Source organism: Panthera onca, chromosome A2, assembly GCF_046562875.1.
Source record: "Panthera onca isolate mPanOnc1 chromosome A2, mPanOnc1 haplotype 2, whole genome shotgun sequence".
Classification (NCBI taxonomy): domain Eukaryota; kingdom Metazoa; phylum Chordata; class Mammalia; order Carnivora; family Felidae; genus Panthera; species Panthera onca.
In genome coordinates, this window is record NC_138340.1 from 74,089,756 (window position 1) to 74,116,297 (window position 26,542).

A 26,542-nucleotide genomic window follows, 5' to 3' on the forward strand; every position below is an offset into this window, starting at 1 on the left:
ATCACGTTGTCTATGAATAAAGATAATTTTATTTCTCCCTTTCCAATTTTGATATATTTATTTCTTTTTCTTGCTTAACTGCTTCCAGCACTATACTGAATAGAAGTGACAAAAGTGAGTATCCTTGTCTCACCCTGATTATAAAATAAAAGCTTTTCATCTTTCACTACAGAATATGATGGTAGCTGTGGACTTTTCATATACGGGCCTTTAATACGTTTGACATAGTTTCCTTCTAATCCTAGTTTGTTGAGTGTCGTTATCATGAAAGAATGTTGAATTCTGTCAAATGTTTATTCTGTATCTAGAGAGATGATCATGTAAATTTTTTTCTTCATTGTGTTAATGTAGTGTATTACAGTGACTAATCTTCATATGCTGAACTATCTTTGCATTCCAGGAATAAATCTCACTTGGTCATAGTGTATAATCCTCTTAATATACTGCTGAATCCAGTTTGCTAGTATTTTCTAAGGATTTCTGTATAAATATATCTCTGAAATATTGGTCTATAGTTTTCTTATAGTGTCTTTGCCTGGTTTTGGTATCAGGATAATGATGTGCTTACAGAATGATTCTCCAAGTGTTTCTCCTTTTTTTTTTTTTTTTTTAAATGTTTATGTATTTTGAAAGAGAGAGAGAGGGAGAGAGTGACCATACAACCAAGGGAAGGGCATAGAGAGGAAGAGGGAATCCCAAGCAGGCTCTGAGCTGTCAGCTCCAAACCCAATGCAGGGCTCAATTCCACGAACCATGAGATCATGACCCAAGCAGAAATCAAGAGTCAGACGCTTAACCAACTGAGCCACCTAGGCGCCCCAAAAAGTGTTTCTTCGTGATCAGTTTTTTTGGAAAGTTTTGGAGAGGACTGATGTTAATTCTTCAAATGACTGGTAGAATTCACTGTAAAAGCATCTGGTCCTGGGCTTTTTAGTTGTTATTGTTGAAGTTTTTGTTACAGATTCATTTCCTTACAGTTATAGGTCTGTTCAGATTTTCTATTTCTTCATAATTCTTGGAGGTTGTACATTTCTATGAATTTTTCCATTTTATCCAGGTTATCAAATTTGTTGGTCTAAGTTCTTCATTCTCTTTTATGGTATAATACTATTGCACTGCATGGGTGTACCAGATTTTGTTTATTCACCAATCGATAGACATATTCATCAACTGATGTTGGCATTTTCTGGCCATTATGAATGATCCTCCTATGAACATTAGTTTACAAGTTTCTGTGTGGATATATCTTTTTATTTTTCCTGGATATGTCCCAAAAGTTGAAGTTCTATAGCTCATAACTCTTACGTTTAATATTCTGAAAAACATGCCAGATTGCTTTCCAAGGTGGTTGTACCATTTTACAACCCCACCAGTAATGTATGAGTCTCCCACCAGTAATGTCTGAATCTTCCAATCTCTCCACATCTTCTTCAATACATGTCAATATCTATCCTCTTTCTTATGGCCATCCTATAGTGCATATGAAGTGGCATCTCACTCTAATTTTGATTTGCATTTCCCTGATGGCTATGATATTGAACATGTTTTCATGTGCTTATTGGTCATTTGCCTATGTTTTTTTTTTAAACTTTTTAAATCTTTATTTATTTTTGAGAGAGAAAGAGACACAGAGTATGAGTGGGAGACAGGCAGACACAGAATCCGAAGTAGGTTCCAGGCTCTGAGCTGTCAGCACAGAGCCTGATGCGGGGCTTGAACTCACAAACTGAGAGATCATGACCTGAGCCAAAGTCAGATGATGAATCGACTGAGCCACCCAGGTGCCCCTATTTGCCTATCTTCTTTGGAAAAATGTTTATTCAGATCCTTTGCATGTTTAAACAGGTTGTCTTTTTATGATTTGGTTGTAAGAGTTCTTTATACATTCTAGATACAAGTTCCTTATCAGATAGATGCTATACAAATATTTTCTCCCATTCTATGAGTTGTCTTTTCACTTGTTCTCAGTAGTGTCCCCTACCTAGAGCACAAAAGTTTCTAATTTTGATGAAGTCCAATATATCTACTTTCTTCTACTGCTTCTGCTTTTGGTGTCTTAAGAAGGCTTTAGCTAACTCAAGGTCATGAAGATTTACTGCTATATTTTCTTCTAAGAGTTTTAAGGTTTTAGGTCTTATATTTAAGCCACTGAACCATTTTGAGTTAATTATTACATATGGTATGAATAAAAGGCCCAATTTCATTCTTTTTCATATCCACTTGAGCCAGCACTGATTACTAAAAAGGCTATTCTTTTCCACTGAATGGTCTTGGTATCATCATTGAAAAATCAACTAACCAAAAATGTGAGTGTTTATTTCTAGACTTCCAAACCTATTCTACGGATCTATATATTTATCCTAAAGCCAGTACTACACAGTCTTGATCACTCTAAGTTTTATAGTAATATTTGAAATCAGGAAATGTATGTTTATTTTTGAGAGAGAGAGAGAGACAGAGCGTAAGTGGGGAAGGGGCAGAGAGACAGAGGGAGACACAGAATCCGAAGCAGGCTCCAGGCTCTGAGCTGTCAGCACACAGCCCAACGCAGGGCTCGAACTCGTGAACTGTGAGGTCATGACTTGAGCTGAAGTCAGACACTTTAACCAACTGAGCCCCCAGACACCCCAGTTCTTCTGTTTAAAGATATTTTTTGACTGTTTTACCTCTCTTGAATTTTCATATGTTCTTTCTTTGTCTCTTTCTTTCTTTCTTTCTTTCTTTCAAAAGTGTGAGCAGGGTAGAGGGGCAGAGGGAGGGGCAGAGGGAGGGGCAGAGGGAGAGGCAGAAGGAGAGAAAGAGGGAGAGAAAGAGATTCTGAAGCAGACTCCATGCTCAATGCAGAGTGACAAGAGGCTCGAACTCATAACCCTGGGATCATGATCTGAGCCGAAACCAAGAGTCAGACACTCAACCGAACGAGTCACCCAGTTGCCCCTCCATATGTACTTTAAAATCAGCTGGTCAGTTTCTGAAAAGGAGTCAGCCAGGATAGGGACTGCAATAAACATACAAATCAATTTACCATCTTAGTAATATTAAGTCAACAGATCCATGAACAAGGAACGTCTTTCCATTTATTTAGGTCTTATTTTTTTCAGTGATGTTTTATAGTTTTCAGTGTACAAGACTTTTACATTTTTTTTGTTCATTTATTCCTAGATATTTTATTCCTTTTAGGGCTATTACAATGAAACTGTTTTCTTAATTTCACTTTGGACTGTTCATTGTTAATATACAGAAATACAACAGTTTTTTGTGTATTGATCTTGCATTCTGCCACCTCAATGAACTCATTTATTAGTTCTGAGTTTTTTAGTGGATTCTATAGGATTCTCTATGAAGATAGAGTATGTGTGTACGTACGTACACACACACACACACACACACACACACACCATGCACACATTAGAGATAGTATTATTTCTTCCTTTCTAATCTGTTTATCTTTTATTTAATTTTCTTGCCTAACTGCCTTGGCAATGCTGAATAGAGGTGGTAAGAACAGACATCTTGTTTTTCATAGATGCCCTTCATCAGGTTGAGACAGTTACCTTCTTTTCCTAGTCTGTTCTATTCCTGCTTTATAAATTGGCACAGCCTTTCTGAAAAACTTGGTGACATGTGTCAAGAAATTTCAAAGTTCAAATCCACTGACCGAGTAATCCAATTTGTATTAATCTATTTAAGGGAACAATCAGAGGTGAATAAAAGTTTTATGTACAAAGTCACTAAAACAGAAGGAAATCTGGCTCCAGTGTCTAGGAGAACTGTGTATGACATGCAATGCAAATGCAGGGGAGCACCATGTGAAATCAGAAATCATAGCAGTGACATATGAGACTTTTTCCCTCAACCGTATGGTGACACTTTGCCACAAACATTTACTATAGAATATTGTTTTTTGCTGATTTTTAAGAAAATTCCAAATTAAAAGATTACACAAATTCCATTACTAAATAAGTACTAATACTGAAAGTATTATAGCTTAATTTGAATATAGTAATTACAATTGCAGCTTTTGGCTGTCCAGCATATCATATTATTTTTAAGTACCAATACTATTTTGTTGGAATGATACCATTATTTCAGTATTTAGGTTTTTTTTTTTAACCTGAATACAAAATATTTACATTTTGAGATGGAGATCAAAGACTGTAGTTTTTATTTTATAGTGCATATAATTGCAAAAACAAAGTCTTCTCTGCCCAGAGAATTATAAACTGCTTTAAATTTTTAATTGAATATTATTACATTCAGTCAGAAAGTATCTTTCCATAAATTCATAATCCTCAGTGGGAGCAAGAAAATAAAGCAAAACTTTTGTTGCAAAATAGTTCATACTTTAGTTCAAAAATTTGAGGAACAGTGAAATATGAACACCAGAGTACTGAAATTAATACAAGTAATTATATCCCACTCTCCTTTCATACTTGAAACTGCAAATCTAGAAGTACAAGAAATATTTTCCTTGAAACAAAAACTACCCTTTGCTAACACTTAAAGACTGAAAAACACACAAAAAGGTTCAAAGATTCCCCTCAGTTATTAAAAAGATGAGACTGCCTGAAGATAAAGAAAATTAAGAAAAAAATTTAGAATTAGTTTAGCCTCCCTCCATTTCCCCAGATTATTTCAGAAAAAGCTCATTCAGCATCTCTAAGATTTTGCACAAAAATCCACCTATGACTTATGGAAACCACTTAACCCTGTTTCCTTAAGGAAGTAGAGCCAAGTGCTTTGTGCTATGGCTTCTGTTATAATAATGCAAATCTTTATATATATTCGTTTTTATTTTATTTATATTTATTGATTTTATTTATATTATTTATTATAATATATTTACACTATATATTTATATATAGTTTTTACTATGTTTTTATATTTAAGTTTTTACTTTTTAAATTTTTTTTAAATTTATTTATTTTGAGAGAGAGAGAGAGAAAGAACTAATGATGGGAGGGAAGGAATAGAGAGACACAGAGAGAGACAGAGAGACAGAGACAGAGAATATTCCATGCAGGCTCTGTAGCCTTAGCACAGAGACCAACACAGAGTTGGAACTCACAAACCATGACATCATGACCTGAGCCAAAGTCAAGAGTCAAAGGCTTAACCTACTGAACCACTCAGACACCCCAAAAGAGAGAATCTTAAGCAGACTCTAAACTCAAAGCGGAGGCCAACTTTGCACTTGATCTCACAACCCTGGGATCATGACCTGAGCTGAAACCGAAAGTCCAACACTCAACAGACTGAGCCACTCAGGCACAAAGTTTATATTATTATGTTAGCAATTTTACTTGATTTTTGTGTTGTTTACAATTTTCAAATTTAAATTATTGTTAAGTATTTGGTTTTACTTTGTTGTTTTAGTTTCATCAATTCTAATATAAAATATTAAATCAAAGTTTCCATACTGTCTTTCTGCTCCAGGACAGCAATCACAATTGGAATAATGGTACACAGCTAACATGATCAGGATTAGAACCCAAAGACTTCAGATCTAGTTCCCTTTTCACCAAATCAGTCTGCATCATCGTGGTTCTCACCAGAAAGAATAGATTCATGGGGCACCTGGGTGGCTCAGTCAGTTGAGCATTCAACTCTTGATTTTGGCTCAAGTCATGATCCTAGAGTTGTAGGATCGAGCCCTACATTGGGCTCTGCTCTGAGTGTAGAGCCTGCTTAAGATTCTCCCTCTCTCTCTCTCTCTCTCCCTCTGCCCCTCTCCCCTGCTCACACACTGTCTCTCTCTAAAATAAAACAAACCAAATTTAATAGATTCATTGAAAAAGGATTACGTATCACCTCACACCTATTAGAATACCTATTATCAAAAAAGACAAGAAATAAGCGTTGGCGAGGAGTACAGGGTACCCTCATGCACTGTTGGTGGGAATGTAAAATGGTGCAGCCATTATGGAAAACAGTATAGAAGCGCCTCAAAAAATTAAAAGTAGAACTACCATATGATTCAGCAATTCCACTTCTGGTTATTTATCCAAAAGAAATAAAAATCTAACTCAAAAAGATGCATGTACCCCCATGCAACATTACTTACAACAGCCAAGACATGGAAACAACCTATCAAAAGATGACTGAATAAATAAAATGTAGCGTAACTATATGGTATAATATAATTCAGCTGTAAAAAAGAAGGAAATCTTGCCATTTGCAACAATGTGGATGGACCCTGAGGGTTTTGTGCCCTGAAGTCAAACAGAGAAAGACAAATATCCTATGATCTCACTTACATGTGAAATTTAAAACAAAAACAAGAACAAAAAACCCCCCAAACTCATAGATAATCTAAAGAACAGACTGGTGGTTGCCAGAGGCAGGGGACAAGAGGTGGGCAAAATGGGTGAAGGGGATCAAAAGATAGAAATTTCCAATTATAAAATAAATAACTGTGTGCATGAGGGTGTAATACACAGTATGGTGACTACGGTTAATAATACTGTATTGTATATTTTAAAGTTACCAAGACAGTAGATCTTAAAAGTTCTCATCATGGGGTGCCTAGGTGGCTCTGTCGGTTAAGCATCCAGCTCTTGATTTCAGCTCAGGTCATGATCTCAGAGTTGTGAGATCATGCCCGGTGCTGGGCTCCATGCTTGCATGGAGCCTGCTTAAGATTCTCTCTCCCCCACTCTCTCTGCTCCTCTCTGACTCATGCTCACTCCAGCTCATGTGCGCTCTCAAAAAAAAAAAGTTCTCGTGAGAAAAAAAATGTAACTGTGTAGTGATGAATGTTAACTGGATTTATCACGGTGCTCATTTCACAATATATGTAATACCAAATCATTATACTGTTAAAACTAATACAATGTTATGTCGATTTTATCTCAATAAAATAAATAATTCTGAAAGAGGATTATGTTTTAAATTCCATACTCCTTGACATACTGTAGTATATTTAATAGCTGGCATCTAAATGTAACTTCCCCACAGTAAAACACATTATGTATCATGATTCCAGCAATTACAAACAGGATTATGGTGGGGGAAAAGATGAGGAAGCAAATAGAGGAAAATCTATGGTTTGTAAAATATGGTGATAGACATTGTGGGGGAGACACAAACCAAAAAACAAAGGACTGAGGAAACTTATAATCCAGTAAGGAAAATAAATAAGGACCATAAATATGATACAAGGAAAATTCTGACTACTGCATTCTTTTAAAAAGTATTGGGGCGCCTGGGTGGCTCAGTCAGTTGAGCGTCCGACTTCGGCTCAGGTCATGATCTCATAGCTTGTGAGTTCGAGCCCTGCGTCGGGCTCTGGGCTGACAGCTCAGAGCCTGGAGCCTGCTTAGGATTCTGTGTGCCTCTCTCTCTGCCCCTAACCTACTCACATTCTGTCTCTGTCTCTCTCAAAAATAAATAAACATTAAAAAAAAAATTAAAACAAAAAAAGTATTAAAGTATGAACAGGCTATAGTAAGCAGAGTTTAATTACCAATCCAGCAATTAGTTATTCAGTACCTTCTATGGCCTAGTCACTGAGCTAGGTAAGGGTTATAATAATGAATAAAACAGGTATGGTCCCCATTCTCATATGGAGATACAAGTAAATAACAAATCAGTAGTTATTCTGGAAAAAGTTATGAAGAAAAAAACTAAGGCTTTTAAATTGCCTGTGTCTCCATTCAGTTGAAAGTGGTCCATCCAGTTAGGCTTCACTGATGAATAAAGTAACATTCAGTCTGTGACCCAGAGGATGAGAAAACAGTCTTTCAAATTGTGTGTGCATGCATGCATGCATGTGTGTGTGTGTTGAGGGTAGAGAGGTTTAAGCCCAGGGAAGCAGCATATGTAAAGACTTTAAGGCAGTGAAGTGCATTGGCATATGTGACCTATATGACTGAAGCTTGGTGGACAATCAGAAAAATGGCAGAGATGGGGTTAAAGAAATAGGCAGGGATATGATCCCCCAAATCAAAGCAGCAGGAGGTTCAGGGTATGTTGGAGGAAGAACAAATATATTAATTTTGGCTATAGTATGACATTAATGAAAAATACTTACATATAACCCTCATATATAAGATCTTAATTTAATCCTTACTAGACAGTAAGAAAAATAATGTTTCCTTTAATGGATGAAGAGGTCACAAGGGCTCAGATGGGCTAAAGATCTTGCAAATAAGGTTGCACTGCTTGTAAGCAAAGTCACAAATCTCAGACATTCCAACACAAGTCAAACCAGTATCCTTTCTACTACACAATAAGAAACGATGAAAAATATAAACTGGATTAAAATCAAGCTAAGGAATATTGGTGTTATTATGGACAACAACTAATGAAAGTGGTATCAATTAAAAAGATGATTCTAGGGGCTTAACTGCTCAGTCGGTTAAGCGTCCAACTTCAGTTCAGATCATGATCTCATGGTTCACAAGTTCAAGCCCTGCATCGGGCTCTGTGCTGACAGCTCAGAGCCTGGAGCTTGTTTCAGATTCTGTGTCTCCCTCTCTCTCTGCCCGTCCCCTGCTCAACGTTCTGTTGGTCTGTCTCTCTCAACAATAAATAAACATTTAAAAAATTTTTTAAAAAAATTCAAATTTTCTACATAGTGCACACAGAATACTTTGAGAAGAAGTTCCTTTCTACAAAATAACTATTATGTATTAAGTCACTCATTTTTTATACTGTTCCCCAGAAGACTAAGATTGTGTGTGTATGTGTGTGTGTGTGTGTGTGTGTGTGTGTGTGTGTGTGTGTACAGTTGCGGATGGGAGGGGGTTAAGTACCATGTTCAATCAGAACACCTATTTTAATCTATCTTATCTTAGATTTGAAAAAGAATTTTGCTCTTTGAAAACCACAGGTTATAATGAAGTCAACTTTGGTTCCAAAATCTTAAAGATCCTAAAACCTACTGGAAGTAGAGCCTTTTACCTACCATATGCCTTATGATAACTACTTTAATGAGCATGCTAATTTCTTTTTAGTTTTTCTGCTAAAAGCATATACCACTATAATTCATTAAAGGCAATTTCAGGTAAGATTTTGCCTCCACACGTTCAGAAATAACATAAATGCCTACCATAAAGTTTCCTTATATGTTAAGGCATTAAAACATTTTAAAAATGTAAGATAAGCATATATTCTATACTACTATAAACTATTTCTCAATAACTAAAAAATGAAGATTAAAAATTATACATTGATGCTCCAAAAAACTACTACTACTAAATATGTGTAATACTGATAAATACGTTTTGTTTCTTAGGGGACTCAAATATCACTAAAGTAAATAAATAATTCTTCAACTCAACTACATCTAAAAACAGAGTATGATATTAATGCAATAGTTTTATGTACCTAGTAATTACTCATATAGTCAATACCTATGACAAAATCTGCAAGTTAGCAACATCATGTGTATGCAGAACTGGTTATGTAAATATGCACACATACCTTTATCCTTCTTAAAATCCAAAGCATCTTCTTTATCAGTCACTATTTCCTTCATATTGATAATACTCTGGTGGGTAAGCTGCCGGAGAATTTTAATTTCTCGAATTGCTGTAATTGGAAAGCCTTCCTTTTCATTATCTAGACGTACTTTCTTTAAGGCTACCATTTCTCCTATAAAAATTAAGTAAAATCAAGTTAGCAGCTGACAAAACCAAATGACATTTTTCTTAATTTTAACTTTATTTTAATTCAAAATTTCTGTTCCTACCTCTTACTACTCACAAAATATATTTTAGCTTTCAAAGTACCAATGATAATGTTCATAGCTCAAGAAATTAAGTCTCTAGTTAAATTATCCAAACTGTGGAATACTATATAACTGTTAAAAAGGAGGGGGTAGGTCCATAAGTATTGTTACTGTATGCTCTGTATGATATATTAAATGAAAAAAGCAAGATGATGAACAGTAGCTGCATTACACTACCATTTTTAAAAAGTGAAGGAGGGGATGGAATGCCTGGATGGCTCAGTTGGTTAACTGTCCAGCTTGATTCCATCTCAGGTCATGATCTCATGCTCTTGAAATCAAGTTCTGCTTTGGGCTCCACACTGAGCACAGAGCCTGCTGAAGATTCTCCCTTTTCCTATACCACCACCCCTCGGCTCATGCTCTCTCTCCCTCAAAAAAAAAAAAAGTAGAGAGGAGGTTAAATTTATATAATATGCTTATACATACATAAAATCTCTCAACAGATGAGAAGATTCTATACATTAAGCAGGTGACAAAATGTGCTCAGACATATTAACTTGTCCAAAGCTGCCCAGCCCAGCAGTGAGACATGGATTCAAAATCTGTTTTAGCTATCTCAAAAGTATGCGCTCTTCCCACTACACTAAACGACATTATAATTCAGATATGAGTGAGTACTGTCTCAGATAAGATCTCACTATTAAAAGAACACACACACACACACAAATCCTGTAAGTAAAAGTTCACTATAATAAAGGTTTGTTGGGGCGCCTGGGTGGCTCAGTTGGTTAAGTGTCTAACTGCAGCTCAGGTCATGATCTCAGTTTGTGAGTTATAGCCCCACATAGGGCTCTATGCTGACAGCTCAGAGCCTGAAGCCTGCTTCAGATTCTGTGTCTCCCTCTCTCTGCCCCTCCCCAACTCATGCTCTGTCTCTCTCAAAAATAAATAAATGTTAAAAAAAAAAAATTAGAAAAAAAGGTTTGTTCATTCTACTTCTTTGGAGAAAAAAGGAATTCTGTACTTACAAATTTTCCAAAAGAAGGATGTTTATCCTTTTAATCATTAAAATTTATTTAATTCTCTTTGATGGAAGTCTAAAATAAAGTATGATTCCTTATTTGTTAAACAGCTTTTAAAAGCTACAATTTAATCTCTTTTTGATAATGCAGAATCACCAGTATAAATAGTATTACTGCATGCCGTAACCGTGTTCCAGAGTTTCCAGGCATAAGGTAGTCTAGTCTCCCCTATAGTAAATGGCTTCAAATAGCTATGCTATTTTAATCTATTGGTTTATTTCAACAAGGAATTATAAGTAAAGATTAAACACTGGCTCTAAGAGTTATTAGTAAAATATGTAGCCTCTGCACAGTTACTTTTTACTGGCTGCAAAACCTTTAAAACTGTCTCACAGGTTCCTGATTATGTTCTAAAAGATTAAGCTGCCAAATATGGCCTCCAAAGGGTAACTTTGACAGAAAAAAAGAATATTTTGCTAAAAGAAAAAGTGCTGCATAAGGCTTAATTCAACAAAATTTACTACTAAGGCTAATTAAGGTCAAGATACTTTTTTCCCCCTGATTACTAACAATGTAAGAATTTATTCACAATTAAAGAAATCTAAATCCCACCATGCTACACATCACAAATACTAAAAAACCACTTTAAAAAACACAAATTAAGTACATTCAATAGATCCAAAGATCCACAGTATTTGGCATACTTACCAGTGTCTTTATCCCTGGCCTTGTAAACTTGTCCATAGGTACCTTCTCCAATAATTCCGATGATATCAAATTTATCCACGCAGCGTTTTCCCCAGTCAATATCTTTTTCTTTGATTTCACCATAGCGAGGCCCACATATTCTATCAAATATAGTTCTTAAGTTTTTATATACAATCAAGCAAGTTGAATAATCTGTTTAATATTTAATATCCACCCTCTCCCAAAAAGTATTATAAATTATCATGAAAGTCAAGGCATTATTTCTCCATGCTGACTCTTCTTCTATAGACTAACAAACTGGAAAAAGAACTAAGGCTTATATGAAGAACTTCCAGATTAATAAAATGTAATTTTTCAATGAGTGGATAAAACCAACACTGATACAAAGAGTCAAAGTTCTCTAACCAACCTTTAGGAAATTTTCCTTTTCATTCATCATCTATATATATAATACATATTATATATATATACAAAATATATAAAATGCTTCCAAAAAGCAAGTTTGATAATGAACATTACCAAAAATCTAACTATAAAACTTACTGACAAATTTAGACTTACAGCTAGATGAAATTATCTTAAAAATGGAAATACTAGAAAGATGTTTAGTCCAAGAGAGTAAAAAAAGTATTAATATAATCAACTTCCAGGAATCCATTCTTTGTGGCTGTGTGTGTGTTATATATGACAAATATTTGACATTCTTCAAAAGATACATAATTTAATAGTCTTTCAATATTCTGGTATGTAATAGAAATTCAAGTAAAGGAATAAAGCTACAATACTCAGAAAGACTTTTAAAAGTTTTCTAGTTTTCTACTCTATACTAGAAAATTGCCTCATACTCACACGAGGCACCTGAACAGCAATTCTAAAATCAGATCTAACTCAAAGTCTTACTCACACTTTCCCTTGGTTAAGTAGAAGTAAAAAAAGAAATCAACATGCTCACTTCTTAACTGATGAACACATTTCAAGGGAGTTATCTCTAGGCACTTACTTGAAGCTAATTTAGGATACAGATTTCAAACCTTCTTCCACTCCACCTCTTGCAAAATGAAAAATGCATTTAGTTATAGGAGCAAATGGAGCTAAAAAGCAAAGAAAACATAGCAGCTTGCCCATTACTAATTTTGTTTGGGCTCACTGAATGCTGACTTCCACCTTCTCCAATTTCAGTGTTTTGTGTTATTTAAAAACTTAATTATAGAAATTATCTTTAACATATAATACCCCAAGAAATTAATACATTACAAACCATGAGAGAAAATTAAATTTAGTTTTATTAGTCATTTTGAATAGGTATGCAGGGAATTATGAATTTTTTTTTCAAAACTCTAGTAGAATTTATTCATATACTTAAGTTTAAAGAATAAATATACTTTTTATTATTTTAAATCTTAATTTTTTGTGTTTTATGATTTTATGAGGACCCAGAATCATTTCTGGTCAATTTAAAAGCAGGTAGAAAGCAAGCACATACTTAGGCCTCCTTTTACTATGTAACTGTGTTGTTGTTTTCTTTTCTTCTGGACTCTTTGAGAGATCATCTCCTCCTGGTAGCTCAGGGGGCAGTGGTAAATCAGCAAGTAAACATCGTAGTTTCTTCTCTACTTCTTTTTTAACTGCTTTTACTGAAATATTTCCTCGTAAGCTAAGGAAGAAAGGAGTCAGACAAACAAAACACATTTATTTGAGAAATAATAATCAGCCATGTCTTACACTTAAGTAGTAACGGCAAAATACTAAACTAAGTTACTTTCCAGCTAAAATAATAAACTGTATTCAATTGCAAAATACCAAATTTGGGGGTCAAAATGATTAGATAAAAACTAAGGAACCTGAGCAAAGTATGAACTTTAGTTACAATAATATTTTGATATTTGTTCACTGGTTGAAACAAACATACCATATTAATATAAGATGTTAATACTGAAAAAACAGAATACAGTATCTATGGGGACTCTCTGTAGTATAATTATAATTTTTCTGCAAATCTAAATCTGTTCAAAAAATCGTATATTTTAAAGATGATTTAGAATTACTATGAAACTGTAAATTAAGACTAAAAAAATCAATTAGTCATGCTTCACAGAAAAATTCATTAGTTCTGTGATAGCATCCTGACTCTGTTGGAGAGACATAAAGAGGTTTTATAGAAATAAATAACACTACATGGGGCACCTGGGCAGCTAGTCAGTTGAGGATCCGACTCGTGATTTAGGCTCACGTCATGATCTCAGTGTTCGTTAGTTCAAGCGCTGCAAACACAGAACCCACAGGATTCTCTCTTCCTCTCTCTCTGCCCCTCCCCCGCATGTGTTCTCTTTCTCTCCCTCAAAATAAACAAACATTAAAAAAAAAAAGTCTCGGGGCGTCTGGGTGGCTCAGTCAGTTAAGCATCCAACTCTTGATTTCAACTCACATCATGATCTCATGGTTCGTGAGTTCAAGCCCCGCATCGGGCTCTGTGCTGACAGTGTGAAGCCTGCTTGGGAGTCTCTCCTTCTCTCTTTGCACCTTCTCTACTCATGCCCTCTCTCTCAAAATAAATAAATAAACTTAAAAGAAAAAGTCTCTTATTAAATAAATAACACTAAATGGCGTTATTTATCTTGCCCATTTAAATAACCACGAACAACTAGTTTAGCTTTGCCCTTTTCCAGGGTTAATTTTCTTAAATTGGATAATGACTCTCTTAAATATTTTTAAGGTTCTAGCTTATGGAAATTACAGGTCAAAATTTAAGTTGTTTGTATTGTACTTTTTTGAACGCATAAAGAACTCCGAATTTTAACTAGGTAATCTGATTATTTTAAACCTCCCAGTTACTAAAAAATCTGCTTAAAAATATGACATTTCTTGGGGCACCTGGGTGGCTTGTCAGTCAAGCGTCAGACTTCGGCTTAGGTCATGATCTCACAGTTCATGGGTTCAAGCCCTGCATCAGGCTCTGTACTGACAGCTCAGAGCCTGGAGCCTGCTTTGGATTCTGTGTCTCCCTCTCTCTCTGACCATCCCCACTCACACTCTGTCTCTCGTTCTCAGAAAATAAATAAAATGTTGAAAAAAATTTTTAGAAAATGACATTTCTTGAAAGAAAATCTTATAATGATAACAAAATTTGGACTTCACACACTTTCATAGCAGTTATGAGTCCGATAATGAAAAAGTTTAGTGAGACTACACCACTGGGGTCGGAAATTACAAATGACATTATCAATGTAAATCATTTAATTATAACTTCTATTCATGTTAAACAATATTATTGTACAAATGCACACTTTAATACCATCTGATAAAAACCATTTATCAGTAACTACAATAAAAATGTGCCTTTTCTCCATAGCCCCGTGTTACTCACCAGAAGGTTCTTTAACAGAGAAAACATGCTCAAAAGGAAACTAGTTTGCAGTTTTATTTTTACAGTAATGGTATATAGCCTCCTTTTCAATGTTAATGTCCATACGTTCAATTGATTTTATGCTTCTATGTACTAGATGTTAGGTAAGGCACTGGACTTTAACAATAAAAACTATAACAAATACATTAAGATACAACTCCTGGGGCACGTGGGTGGCCCAGATGGTTAAGCATCCAACTTCAGCTCACGTCATGATCTCATGGTTTGTGAGTTTGAGCCCCACATTGTGTCTGTGCTCACAGCTCAGACCCTGGAGCCTGCTTTAGATTCTGTGTCTCCTCTCTCTCTGCCCCTCCCCTGCTCACACTCTCTCTCTCTCTCTCTCAAAAATAAACAAACATCAGGGGTGCCTGGGTGGCTCAGTCAGCTGAGCATCCGACTTCAGCTCAGGTCAAGATACAACTCCAGGGGCGCCTGGGTGGCTCAGATGGTTAAGTGTCCAACTTCAGCTCAGGTCATGATCTCATGGTTTGTGAGTTCGAGCCCCACATTGGGCTCTGTGTTGACAGCTCGGAGCCTGGAGCCTGCTTCAGATTCTGTGTCTCCCTCTCTCTCTCTGCCCCTCCTCTGCTCACACTCTGTCTCTCCATCTCTCTCAAAAATAAACATTTTTTTAACATTTTAAAAAAATAAAAATAAAATAAATAAACATCAAAAAAATTTAAGATATAACTCCTCTCAGAAAGGAACTTAGACTTTTGGAGAACATAGTCAAGCAAGCAGTAGGATAAAGTACTACACAAATGGAGTCCTAGAGTAATGTAGCTAAAGGGTCGCTAAATCAGGATTGAAAGATAGTAAAGGCTTCTTTCTAAAAAGGTACCACTTGAACTGTGCCTGAAAATAAACCTATTCCAAATAATTCTTAGAAAACTGTAGTCTCAAAAAACAAAACAAAACTGTAGTCTCTTACTTGTAATTAGTTTTCAGTCAAAAATTCTCATTTGTCTGAAGATTCAAATCAACATTTTTAGAGGAAAAAACACAAATCTTTACTTATAACTTAAAAATTAAAAGACTGCCTATATTCATATATATGTTATGAACTACCAAATTCAGCAAGACTCCCAGGCTTCAGAGAAATGAAATACTAACTATCCAAGAATAATACTATATAATTAAAAGCATCATTGTTTTTATTGAATACCTACAATAACCAAACAGGAAGCATGACATTTTTAATAGCTCCCATATACTACAGCAACAAAAACAATAAAATGCCTTAACAAGAAATATACAAGGCCAAGAGAAGAAAATTTAAAAATATGATGAAAATAAAACTGGATCTGAATGAATGGAAAGAAACAATGTTTTTGTACGGGAAACTGTAATGCTGTAAAGCTATTAGTCTCCAAATTAGTCTACTACACTCACTAGAGTCCCACACAAAACACAAGCAAAAAATTTTTTAATATAACTTGACAAGCAGGTTATAAAAATCTAAGAATAAAGACAAAAATCTGCCAAAAAACACTTCCAAAAAACAATAATGAAGTGAGATTTGCCTTGTCCTGTGGTCAACCTGTTTTAAAAGATCACAAACTAGGGGCACCTGGATGGCTCAGTCAGTTAAGCGTGACCTTTGGCTCAGGTCATGATCTCCCAGTTCATGAGTTCGAGCCCCACATCCATCCGGCTCTGTGCTGATGGCTTGGAACCTGCTTCGAATTCTGTGTCTACTTCTCTCTCGGCCCATCCCTCCACTCATACTCTGTCTCTCTCTGTCTCTCTCTCTCTCTCTCAAAAATAAACATTAAAACAAATTTTATAAAAGATCCCAAACTAGAAGCCCAAGATTGGCTGAAGTCAAGGAATATATATATTATGGTCTACCCAATGTTTTATAAGAAAAAAAACCCAAAAAACTATGAATTAAATTGTAAATATTTTTAAATCAGAAAATTTACATAAACATTCAGATTTCAGGCTTCTTAAAAAAAAAATCAAAGGCTCTAGCAACACTGGGCTCAAATTCATATACAGTAGCACTGAAGCTGAGGCTGAATAGCAGAGGTATTCACTAATCAGTATTTGAGTCTGAGAACCAATATACTATTCATCTAAAGAAGTCAAAACAAAAAAGTACTGGCAAAGAAATAATAAAACACATTAATAGAAAAGAGGGTCCAGGGGCACCTGGGTGGCTCAGTCGGTTGAGCATCCAACTTCGGCTCAGGTCATGATCTCGCAGTCGGTGAGTCTGAGTCCCACATAGGGCTCCGTGCTGACAGCTCAAAGCCTGGAGCCTGTATGGATTCTGTGTCGCCCTCCCTCTCTGCCCCTCCCCCACTCATGCTCTGTCTCTCTGTCTCTGTCTCTGTCTCTCTCTCTCTGTCAAAAATAATAAAACATTTTTTAAAAAAAAGAAGAGAGGGTCCAGAAATACAGGTATCTATAAGAATTTTCATATATGGCACCACAAACCAGTGAGCTGGGACTATTCAGTAAGTGATGTTGGAAATAACTAGATCTATCAGCCTACAGGGTGGTGGGGAAGAGCATTTTTCTTCCTCATCTAATAACCAAAAACAAATTTCTGTATGATTTGAGTCAAGTTTTTTTTAACTTTATGAACCCATAAGTTTTAAAGGAAAAATGATAGATCTGACTATATTTAAAAATGGAAAACATCCGGGGCGCCTGGGTGGCTCAGTCGGTTGGGCGGCCCACTACAGCATGGGTCATGATCTCGCGGTCTGTGAGTTCGAGTCCTGCATCGGGCTCTGTGCTGACAGCTCAGAGCCTGGAGCCTGCTTCCGATTCTGTGTCTCCCTCTCTCTCTGCCCATTCCCTGCTTGCTCTCTGTCTCTCTCTCTCAAAAAATAATAAACATTAAAAAAAAATTTAAAAAAAAGGAAAACATCCATATGGCCAAAAACAAAACAAATAAATGTCAAAGGCAAGCAATAGACTCTGAAAGGCAAGATCTTTAACATAAGGAAAAAAAAAAAAGAAAAACAGTATTAAGGAAAAGCCAGCATAAGATATAAACAAGTAGTTCACTGGAAAAAAATAAATAGCCAACAAGTATTCAGAAAGATGCTATCTCAATAATCAGAAAAATGCAAAATTAAATAATCATATATTTTATAGACTGTATAAATTGGCACACAGTCTTATTAAGACACAATTTGGCAGCTTTTATCAGATTTTAAATGTGTATACTTCAACCTTATAACTATCCTACAAAAATTGCTCAAACGTACATAAAATATTAATATAACAAGAGTGTGATACAAACAATTATTATAAATCTAAGTATCCCTTAACCAATAGAATAGCTAGTAAGAGCATGATTTATCATTCCTATAGACAGGAATATTGAACCTATCCATATACCAATATGGAATGATCTCCAACATATTAAATGAAAAAAAAAGTCGAGTATTATGCATAGTATAATCCTAATTTCCTTTAAAACAAAACAATTTATTATATGAAAGTATATAGTTAACAGTCTATCTTGTGATTTTTAAAGAGTAATAAATTCCGGGTCTGAAGGAGAAGCAAAGTTCAAAGTAACCCTAAAAGATATTACTTGGCTAGGAAGTACTCAAAACCAAACAGGTCATGTCAAAAGGACAAGACAGTCAGCTTAAGGAGTTCCCACTGACCAAGGACAATGGAGCATCAAAAGAAGAGTGACTGACTGGTGTTGAATTGATCTGTGGCCACACATGTTAGTAGTAGTAGCCAGGGGTCTTAAAAACTTCTATATCCATGAAATGTGCAAACATATTCAAAGAAAGAAGAACAGAGACACAACAGAAAAGCAGAAGAGACCAAAAAGAATACAGGTCAAAAAAATTTTTGATGATAAGCATGACATATACCAACATCTCATTAAAAATGGACGCACACTGGGGCGCCTGTGGCTCAGTCGGTTAAGCGTCCGACTTCAGCTCAGGTCATGATGTCGCGGTCCATAGGTTCGAGCCCCGCATCGGGTTCTGTGCTGACAGCTCAGAGCCTGGAGGCTGTTTCAGATTCTGTGTCTCCCTCTTTCTCTGACCCTCCCCTGTTCATGCTCTCTCTCTCTCTCTCTGTCTCAAAAATAAATAAACGTTAAAAAAAAATGGATGCACATGGAAAACAGTATGGAGGTTTCTCAAACAACTAAAAACAGAACTACCCTATGACCCAGCAATTGCACTACTAGGCATTTATCCAAGGGATACAGGTGTGCTGTTTCAAAGGGACACATGCGCCCCCATGTTTACAGCAGCACTATCAACAATAGCCAAAGTATGGAAACAGCCCAAATGTCCATCGATGGATGAATGGATAAAGAAAATGTGGTATATGTATACAATGAAGTATTACTCAGCAATCAAAAAGAATGAAATCTTGCCATTTGCAACTATGTGGATGGAACTTGAGGGTATTATGCTGTGAAATTAGTCAGAGAAAGACAAAAATCATATCACTTCACTCATATGAGGACTTTAAGAGACAAAACAGATGAACATAAGGGAAGGGAAACAAAAATAATATAAAAACAGGGAGGGGGACAAAACAAAAGAGACTCATAAATATGGAGAACAAACTGAGGGTTGCTGGAGGGGTTGTGGGAGGGGGGATGGGCTAAATGGGTAAGGGGCATTAAGGAATCTACTGAAATCATTGCTTCACTATATACTAACTAGTTTGGATGTAAATTTTAAAAAATTAAAAATAAAGTTAAATCAAAAAAATAAATAAAAAAAAAATAAAAGATGCAAAGCTAAATGGGGATTGTACACATCCGAGATCAGAACCTTAGATTCTATTGTTCAATAAATCAGTCAATTGTCAAAAAAAAAAAGGATGCACAAAAAATACCCTCCTTAAAGCATTCACCTGCATGCATCTTGAATTCTTGAAAATACCACCAGTAAAAATTTATCTCCATAGGATATATGAAAAATAGAGAATAACCAGTCTCACCAGCCCAGAATTACTAGATTCTTGGCAAATGGGTTATTTTCTCACTAATGAAGTGACTCAGTTCTGCATTCATGCCTCTCTGCTGGAGAGTCCATTCCACAACTCATCAAAATTACAAATCACTACTCTGTTTATGAACCTTCAGTGTTCCTAGAGAATAGTGAAACCTGTAAATACCATAATTAGAGTGGTATAATTGGAGAATACCTGATTATATTGGATGAGTTCTCCTGGCAACATTTTTGATTGTAGAAAAAAGACATTATAGTGGACACAAAACACAGGAATTATGATTTGTTTTAAATTATAAAATGTTCATAATGCCAGCCAAAGTGAGCACTTGAAAGACCTACCCACACAGCATTCTCATCCACTTGTTTCCAAATTCTATAAAGATGTCAGCTAGGAAAACTGCTCATATAGTTGCTTTTTAACAGAAAATGAGGGAAAAACAGCTCTAATTTCTCCATAAAAATAAAAATGAAAAAGGTTAAGTGGTGTAACAGACAGACATTACACAGTAGCATAATGCTTCTATCCTAGCATATGTTTCAGAAATATTCTTAGAACCACATTTACTTTACAGACACTCTTATCTTCATCCTCTAAAAAATAAAATGTTTCAAAAAAAAGTCATACCCCCAATATTCATAAAAGAATCTGTAAACATGTTAAAGGAAAGCATAACCACATTGAGTTCTCTGTAATACATAATGAATCTCCAATTGCACAAAATTAAAAGGGTCAAGAAAAGCCTAAAAAATAATAAATTCATAAAGCTACCCAGAGTGATAAATGTATAAGGCCACAGAAGAAACCTAGAAATAACGAATATACCTGCTTTAATCACCCAGGACAGAGTCTCTCATAAATGTCCTGTTTCTGATACTGTCATTTAAGGAATATTAAATCAAAGAAAACACAGTACTAGCATTTCTAATTCCCAAACTCAATCGGAAATATACATTGTATTCCGAACCCAACAGCAAATTTTTCCTGGAATTCTTAGCATAAACTATATTTTGTCATCTTACAAGCAGTGTGCTTCATTTTAAAGTGTACATAATAAAAAGTTTACTTACTTATGATTTTTTTATAACCTTTTTATGGGGGGGGGGGGGGGCATTTCAGGTAATTTCTCACTCCAAACTTACATTTCTTTTTTTAAACTGTTAGTGACAAGGGCGCCTAGGTGGCTCAGTCAGTTAAGCGTCTGACTTCAGCTCAGGTCATTAACTTGCGGCTTGAGAGTTCGAGCCCCGAGGCTGGTTCTGTGCTGACAGAATGCTTCACATTCTGTGTCTCCCCCATCCCCTCTCTCTTTACCCCTCCCCCACGCTCATTTGCTCTTGCTCTCTCTCTCTCTCTCTCTCAAAAATAAACAGTAAAAAAATAATTTCAAAATAATAAAAATAAACTGTTAGTGACAAAACTTTTTTGCGCTTACCTATCGGCATCTTTATCTTCAGGCAGCATGGGAGGCAAAGGTAATGGTGGTAACGTAGAGGTCACTAAAGCCACATGTTGCTCCTTCTCCTTGGCTCCTAAACTTGGTGTAAGTGGTTTGGTTTTCTCTTTAAGAGATACTGGTTCGTCCTTTGTAGCAGCAGATTTACTCTCCTTCCCAACTACAACTGCTTTCTTGGCGGCTTTATCTACAATCAAATTATTGTCCACCTTGGTTACCTGAAGAGGTGGCTTTGTTTTTGCCTTGTCGTTTTTTAAAGTCCCACCACTTGACGGAGAAGGTGCGTGTTCTGTTTTCAGTTTCTTCACATCCTTCACATGGTTTGTTTGAGATGCACCGGCACCCGTCTCCGTGCTCCCCTTCGTAGGTGTAGAAGTGTTGGAGGCTTTGGCAGCTTTGGCAGCAGCCTCAGCAGCCTTAGCTGCTTCTGCAGCTTTTGCGGCTTCTGCAGCTCTTGCTGCCTCTGCAGCCCGTGCTTTTTTATTCTTGTTCAACTCGGCTGCCAGGCTACTCTTCAGAGTTAGTGTGCTAGGAGAAATGCTAGAGTGACGGCTTCTGGATCGAGACAACCTGTGCCTGCTACGAGATCTTGAATGCCTAGAGGAATATGGGCTTCTGCTTCGGGATTTGGCAGAACGTCTGGTGGAAAATAATGAAGATTTAGTCAGGAATTCAGAAAAGTTCAGTCTGAAATTTACAAAAACTACTAACTCAACCCTGTTACATAAAATACAAATTTATTAAATTTCAAAATCATAATAGTTTTTTGGGGGGAGACTTTTTTAAAAGACAGAAAATGCTTTTAAGCAGATTATTATCTATTTGGTAGCTAAAATTTTCCTGAAAATAGACTGTCTTCATCCTGGTCTAGCCTATGAATGCTCAAAGGTGAGACTGGATGAAAGCAGATCTCTGGTAGAAGAAATACTCTAAGGATTAGGAACAAAAGTGTGATGAAGCATCACTGCTGTCTTTAGAAAAGAGAAGTACAGGGGCGCCTGGGTGGTTCAAGTTGGTTGAGCATCTGACTTCAGCTCAGGTCATGATCTCACAGTTCATGAGTTTAAGCCCCGCGTCGGGCTGTGGCTGACAGCTTGGGGCCTGGAGCCTGCTTCAGATTGTGTCTCCCTCTCTCTCTGCTCCTCCCCGGCTCACACTCTGTCTCTCAAAAATAAATAAAGATTAAAAAATAATTAAAAGAAAGAAAAGGAAAGGAAAGAGAAGTACAGGGGTGCCTGGATGGCTCAGTCGGTTGAGCGTTCAACTTCAGATCAGGTCGTGATTTCAGGTTCGTGAGTTGGACCCCGTGTTGGGCTCTGTGTTGACAGCTCACAGCCTGGAACCTGGAGTCTGCTTCAGATTCTGTCTCTGTCTCTCTGCGCCCCCCCCCCCCCATGCTTTCTCTCTCTCTCTCTCTCTCTCTAATTAAATAAACATTTTAAAACATTAAAAAAAAAGGTCTTTCTGAGGTCCCTGGGAGCCTCCTGCTTAAAAAAAAAAAAAAAGAAAGAAAAGAGAAGTACACAACAAGGGTACACCAATGGTAGCAGTAGCAGGGTGAAGTCTGACCAATCTTTCACCAAAGTCTAATCTCTACATCTGTAAAGCTTCCTCACCCCACAAATTCAGTAGTCGGTAGTGCTCTGTCTACAGCAAGAGTGAAAAAGACAATGCCTGTCATTGGGCAATAAGTAAAAGCAGTCTCTAAATCTTGGTAACTACTCAATAATGACTGCAATTCACTTTTCAAAAAATACTGGAAAATACAAAAACTATCATATATATTTAAAATACAGTGACAACCAAAATTCCTATAAAACAAATGCAGCACAGCACCATGTGAAAGGAAACTGAAGTTTTCAAATCCTCACCTTATCAAAACTAAAAACAAGTATCTACAAGACAAAGGCACTATGATAGTACTCTGACATGTTTACCAGGTCTCATTTTAATGCTCACATCAATCCTAGTGAAGTATCTACAGTTCACAGATTAGAAATGTAATCTAAAATATTATGTTACCTAAAATCAATCCCATACTCATCAGTAGTTGTACTGGTTATTACTTACTGTCACTACCCTATTCCTCCAATACTCTTCTATCCAACTCTGTGCCAAAGGAGGCTAACCTCAACAAATGCACCTTCTGAGTTTCAGGGCTGTCGCCGGCAGATCAGAAGGCAGAGAAGGCCGGATTATTTCTTCCCAGCATCCTCCCTTTTGGTCACATTTTCTGACAGAAGCTGTGTCCCCTTATCACCCTCTCCACAGCTCTCATCAGGCTCTAAAAACACTGTATTTTCCTTGCTTCCCTCTGTAACTACAGGAACATCCCTTGTGGGTTCCCTTAATCCACCCCTTTATCTGCAATCCTTCGTGAAAGTCTCTTGCACCATCTCAGTTGGATTCAGTTTCCTTTCAGAACCTTGCCTGATCTACCTTGTATGCCAGGTTTTAAATCCAGACCTTCTGACTGAAAAGTAGCTAGGTTAACACAATAAAAAAAATTAACACACTGTGAAGGAGAGAACTCTTGCTGAAATTTTGTAGAAGCTATGGGGAGAGAGTAAATAAAGCAAAGAAACTCCTAAGAACCCATAATTAAAATAGGGCAGAGAGAAAAGAAAGGACTGGAAACTCTGTTTATATCTGATGTTAGTAAAGTATGGAGGAAAACTGTTAGAAACATTCTATAATTCTAATATGAAAATAAAATGATGATTAGGTTTAGGATAAACTCAAATACAAATTAAACTTCTCCCTCACTCTTTCAAAAACATTTCAAAATGTACTGAGGGCCAACTGCTGTTCAACATCGAGCTTGTGTTTCATACAAACCCAATATTTTATATAAAGTATTTATGCAACACTATTTTAGATTAATGGGAACACAGTTTAGAAAATACTTAAATCTAACACTTGCTTATCATTAAATATTCATATACACCAATCATTAAAATCACCAATAAGCTTACAACTATTTACGGATATGAGAGGAATTGTTTTGCTAAATATAAAGTGGTAACTATCTCAGATAACTTTAATACAGGAACCAACAGTGTCATAATATGAAACAGCCACATTTTTTATGTCTTCTCCCTTTAAACTCTTGGGCCTCAAAACAAGTCTCATATGCCATGCTTCTAAAGCAACAGAAAGGTACACAGCAGGAGAGAGCAAAGAGACTATCATTTCATCAGAGGTAACAGTACAGAACTTTCCTCAAATTAACTTTCCTACACTAGCAAGATTCGGATCATCAATTTCATACAGACACATAAATTATATTTAACTGAGAGATTTATGACTAAGTTTTACCTAAGAAAAGAGACAAAGATATCAGGTAAAACCCTAATACAATTAACTCCCGTGGCCTATTAAATTATTCTTTTCTGGATAGAATCTGGATAAGCATTATCAGCAAAGACTTAAAAATTTCTGGTCTATAAAAGGGATATATATATTGGAGGTGCCTGGGTGGCTCAGTTGGTTGAGCGTCCCACTTGGACTCAGGTCGTGATCTCAAGATGTGTGAGTTCGCGCTCCCATCCAGCTCACTGCTATATCCCTCTCTCTACTCCTTCCTTGCTTGTGCATGCTCTCTCTCAAAAATAAACATTTTTTTAAAAAAAGTAAAAAATAAAAGGGTTATTTTAGAAATGAGGTTTTTATATGTTTTGATCTCTGTATCAATTAAATTCTTCTGGACATACTCTCCATTCCTCTCTAATTCTATTTCTCTTCAAAAATTTAACTTTTCATTTTTTAACTTAAAAAAATGTTTATTTACTTATTTTGAAAAAGAGAGAGAGACAAACAGACAGACCGACTGCATGAGTTCAAGCTGGAGAGGGGCAAACAGAGAGGGACAGAGAAAATTCCAAGCAGGCTCTGTGCTATCACAGCACAGAATCCGACATGGGGCTCCATCTCACAAAAGGTAAGATCACGACCTGGGCCAAAATCATACCGACTGAGCCACCCAGGTGCCCCATAAGTTCCTTAACCTTTTAACTTCATGTCCTAGGAAACATGCATTCTCTCAGTGCTTACGGTCTGAAACAAACATGGTTTGGGAACCTAATATTAAATATAAACACAAAATTCAAGTTTAAGTCATTTTTACAAATGATCTAATACTTCAGCCATACAAAGTTACGAGGGTAAGAGAGAAGTGCGTCTTCAAGACTACAGAATGAACGATATCATGGTATCTTAACCAAAAGAACGAAATGGATGGTAGATAGCAAGTCTTTCTTTGAAGATAAGATTTTTCTTCTTTTTAAAAATGTTTTTTCTAATATCTCTACGCAGTGAATACATATTAGCTGTTTGTCTCTTTTTAATGTTTTTGAGAGATGGTAGTATCTCTTTAAGAAGTTGAGAAAACTTTCCATGTTTCTAAGGCTTGCAAATTCATACAACACAAAGCAGAACCAGAATCAAAACTTGATATCCCGAAACTCAACTGGTTAGTGCTCATTGTGAATTAGGTTAGTGTTCCTTAGAGAAAGAGCATGGTGTAGTATTCACTCAACTATATCACACAATCTCTCCAAGAGTCCAGGTATGCTAACACTAACTCTTAAAATTTTTACTATAATATCATCTAGTTCCTCATTATATAAAACAATATATAACCACTATCCAAAAGAAGTTTCTAAAATGATAGAAATGTTCTATACATGTTCATGTCTGATACATTAGCCACTATTCTCAACATTTTTTAGCTTAATTTTTCTACCCTGTTTATTTCACATTCTAACAGCAGCTATACGCATTTCAAAAACTTGATTACCCTCCCAAAAAAGATATAACAATGCTTCCCATGCAAGGACGGTCCAACATATGCTAATCCATAAATGTGACATACCACATCAACAAAATGAAGGATAAAAATCACAGGATCATCTCAGCAGATGCAGAAAAAGCATTTGACAAAATTCAACAACTTTGCATGATAAAAACTAAACAAACAGTATAGAAGGAACGCACCTCAATAAAAACTTTCAGTTACAAGATTAATAAGGTTTGAGGATCTAATGTGTAACGTGGTGACTACCGTTGATAATATTGTATAACTGAAATTAACTTAGAGAACTCTAACCAAAAAAATTAAATCTATGAGGTGATGGATGTATTACATAACCTGATTATGATATGAGAATCCTTTCCCAATATATACACATAGCGAATCATCACAATGACACTTTAAATACATAATTTTCTCAATTATATCTTAATAAAACTAGTAAAAAAAAATGACTTCTAAAATGAAAAACAGTACCTGAAGTAGTCAAAAACCTGCCTTTCTCAAT

At 36.0% G+C, this 26,542-nt stretch overlaps 1 protein-coding gene across 2 annotated transcripts in view; it reads right to left on the reverse strand.

Moving 5' to 3' along the window:
- The window catches only part of CDK13 (cyclin dependent kinase 13), a 122,531-nt gene that overhangs the window by 74,921 nt on the left and 21,068 nt on the right, over positions 1 to 26,542 (reverse strand). For both annotated transcript variants that reach the window (XM_060632194.3, XM_060632193.3), the window contains exons 2-5: positions 21,204 to 21,863; positions 12,890 to 13,060; positions 11,407 to 11,546; positions 9,427 to 9,597 (exon numbers count right to left, since the gene is read on the reverse strand). In XM_060632194.3, the coding sequence (XP_060488177.2) occupies positions 9,427 to 9,597; positions 11,407 to 11,546; positions 12,890 to 13,060; positions 21,204 to 21,863 (1,142 nt within the window). The remainder of the gene's footprint in view (positions 1 to 9,426; positions 9,598 to 11,406; positions 11,547 to 12,889; positions 13,061 to 21,203; positions 21,864 to 26,542) is intronic.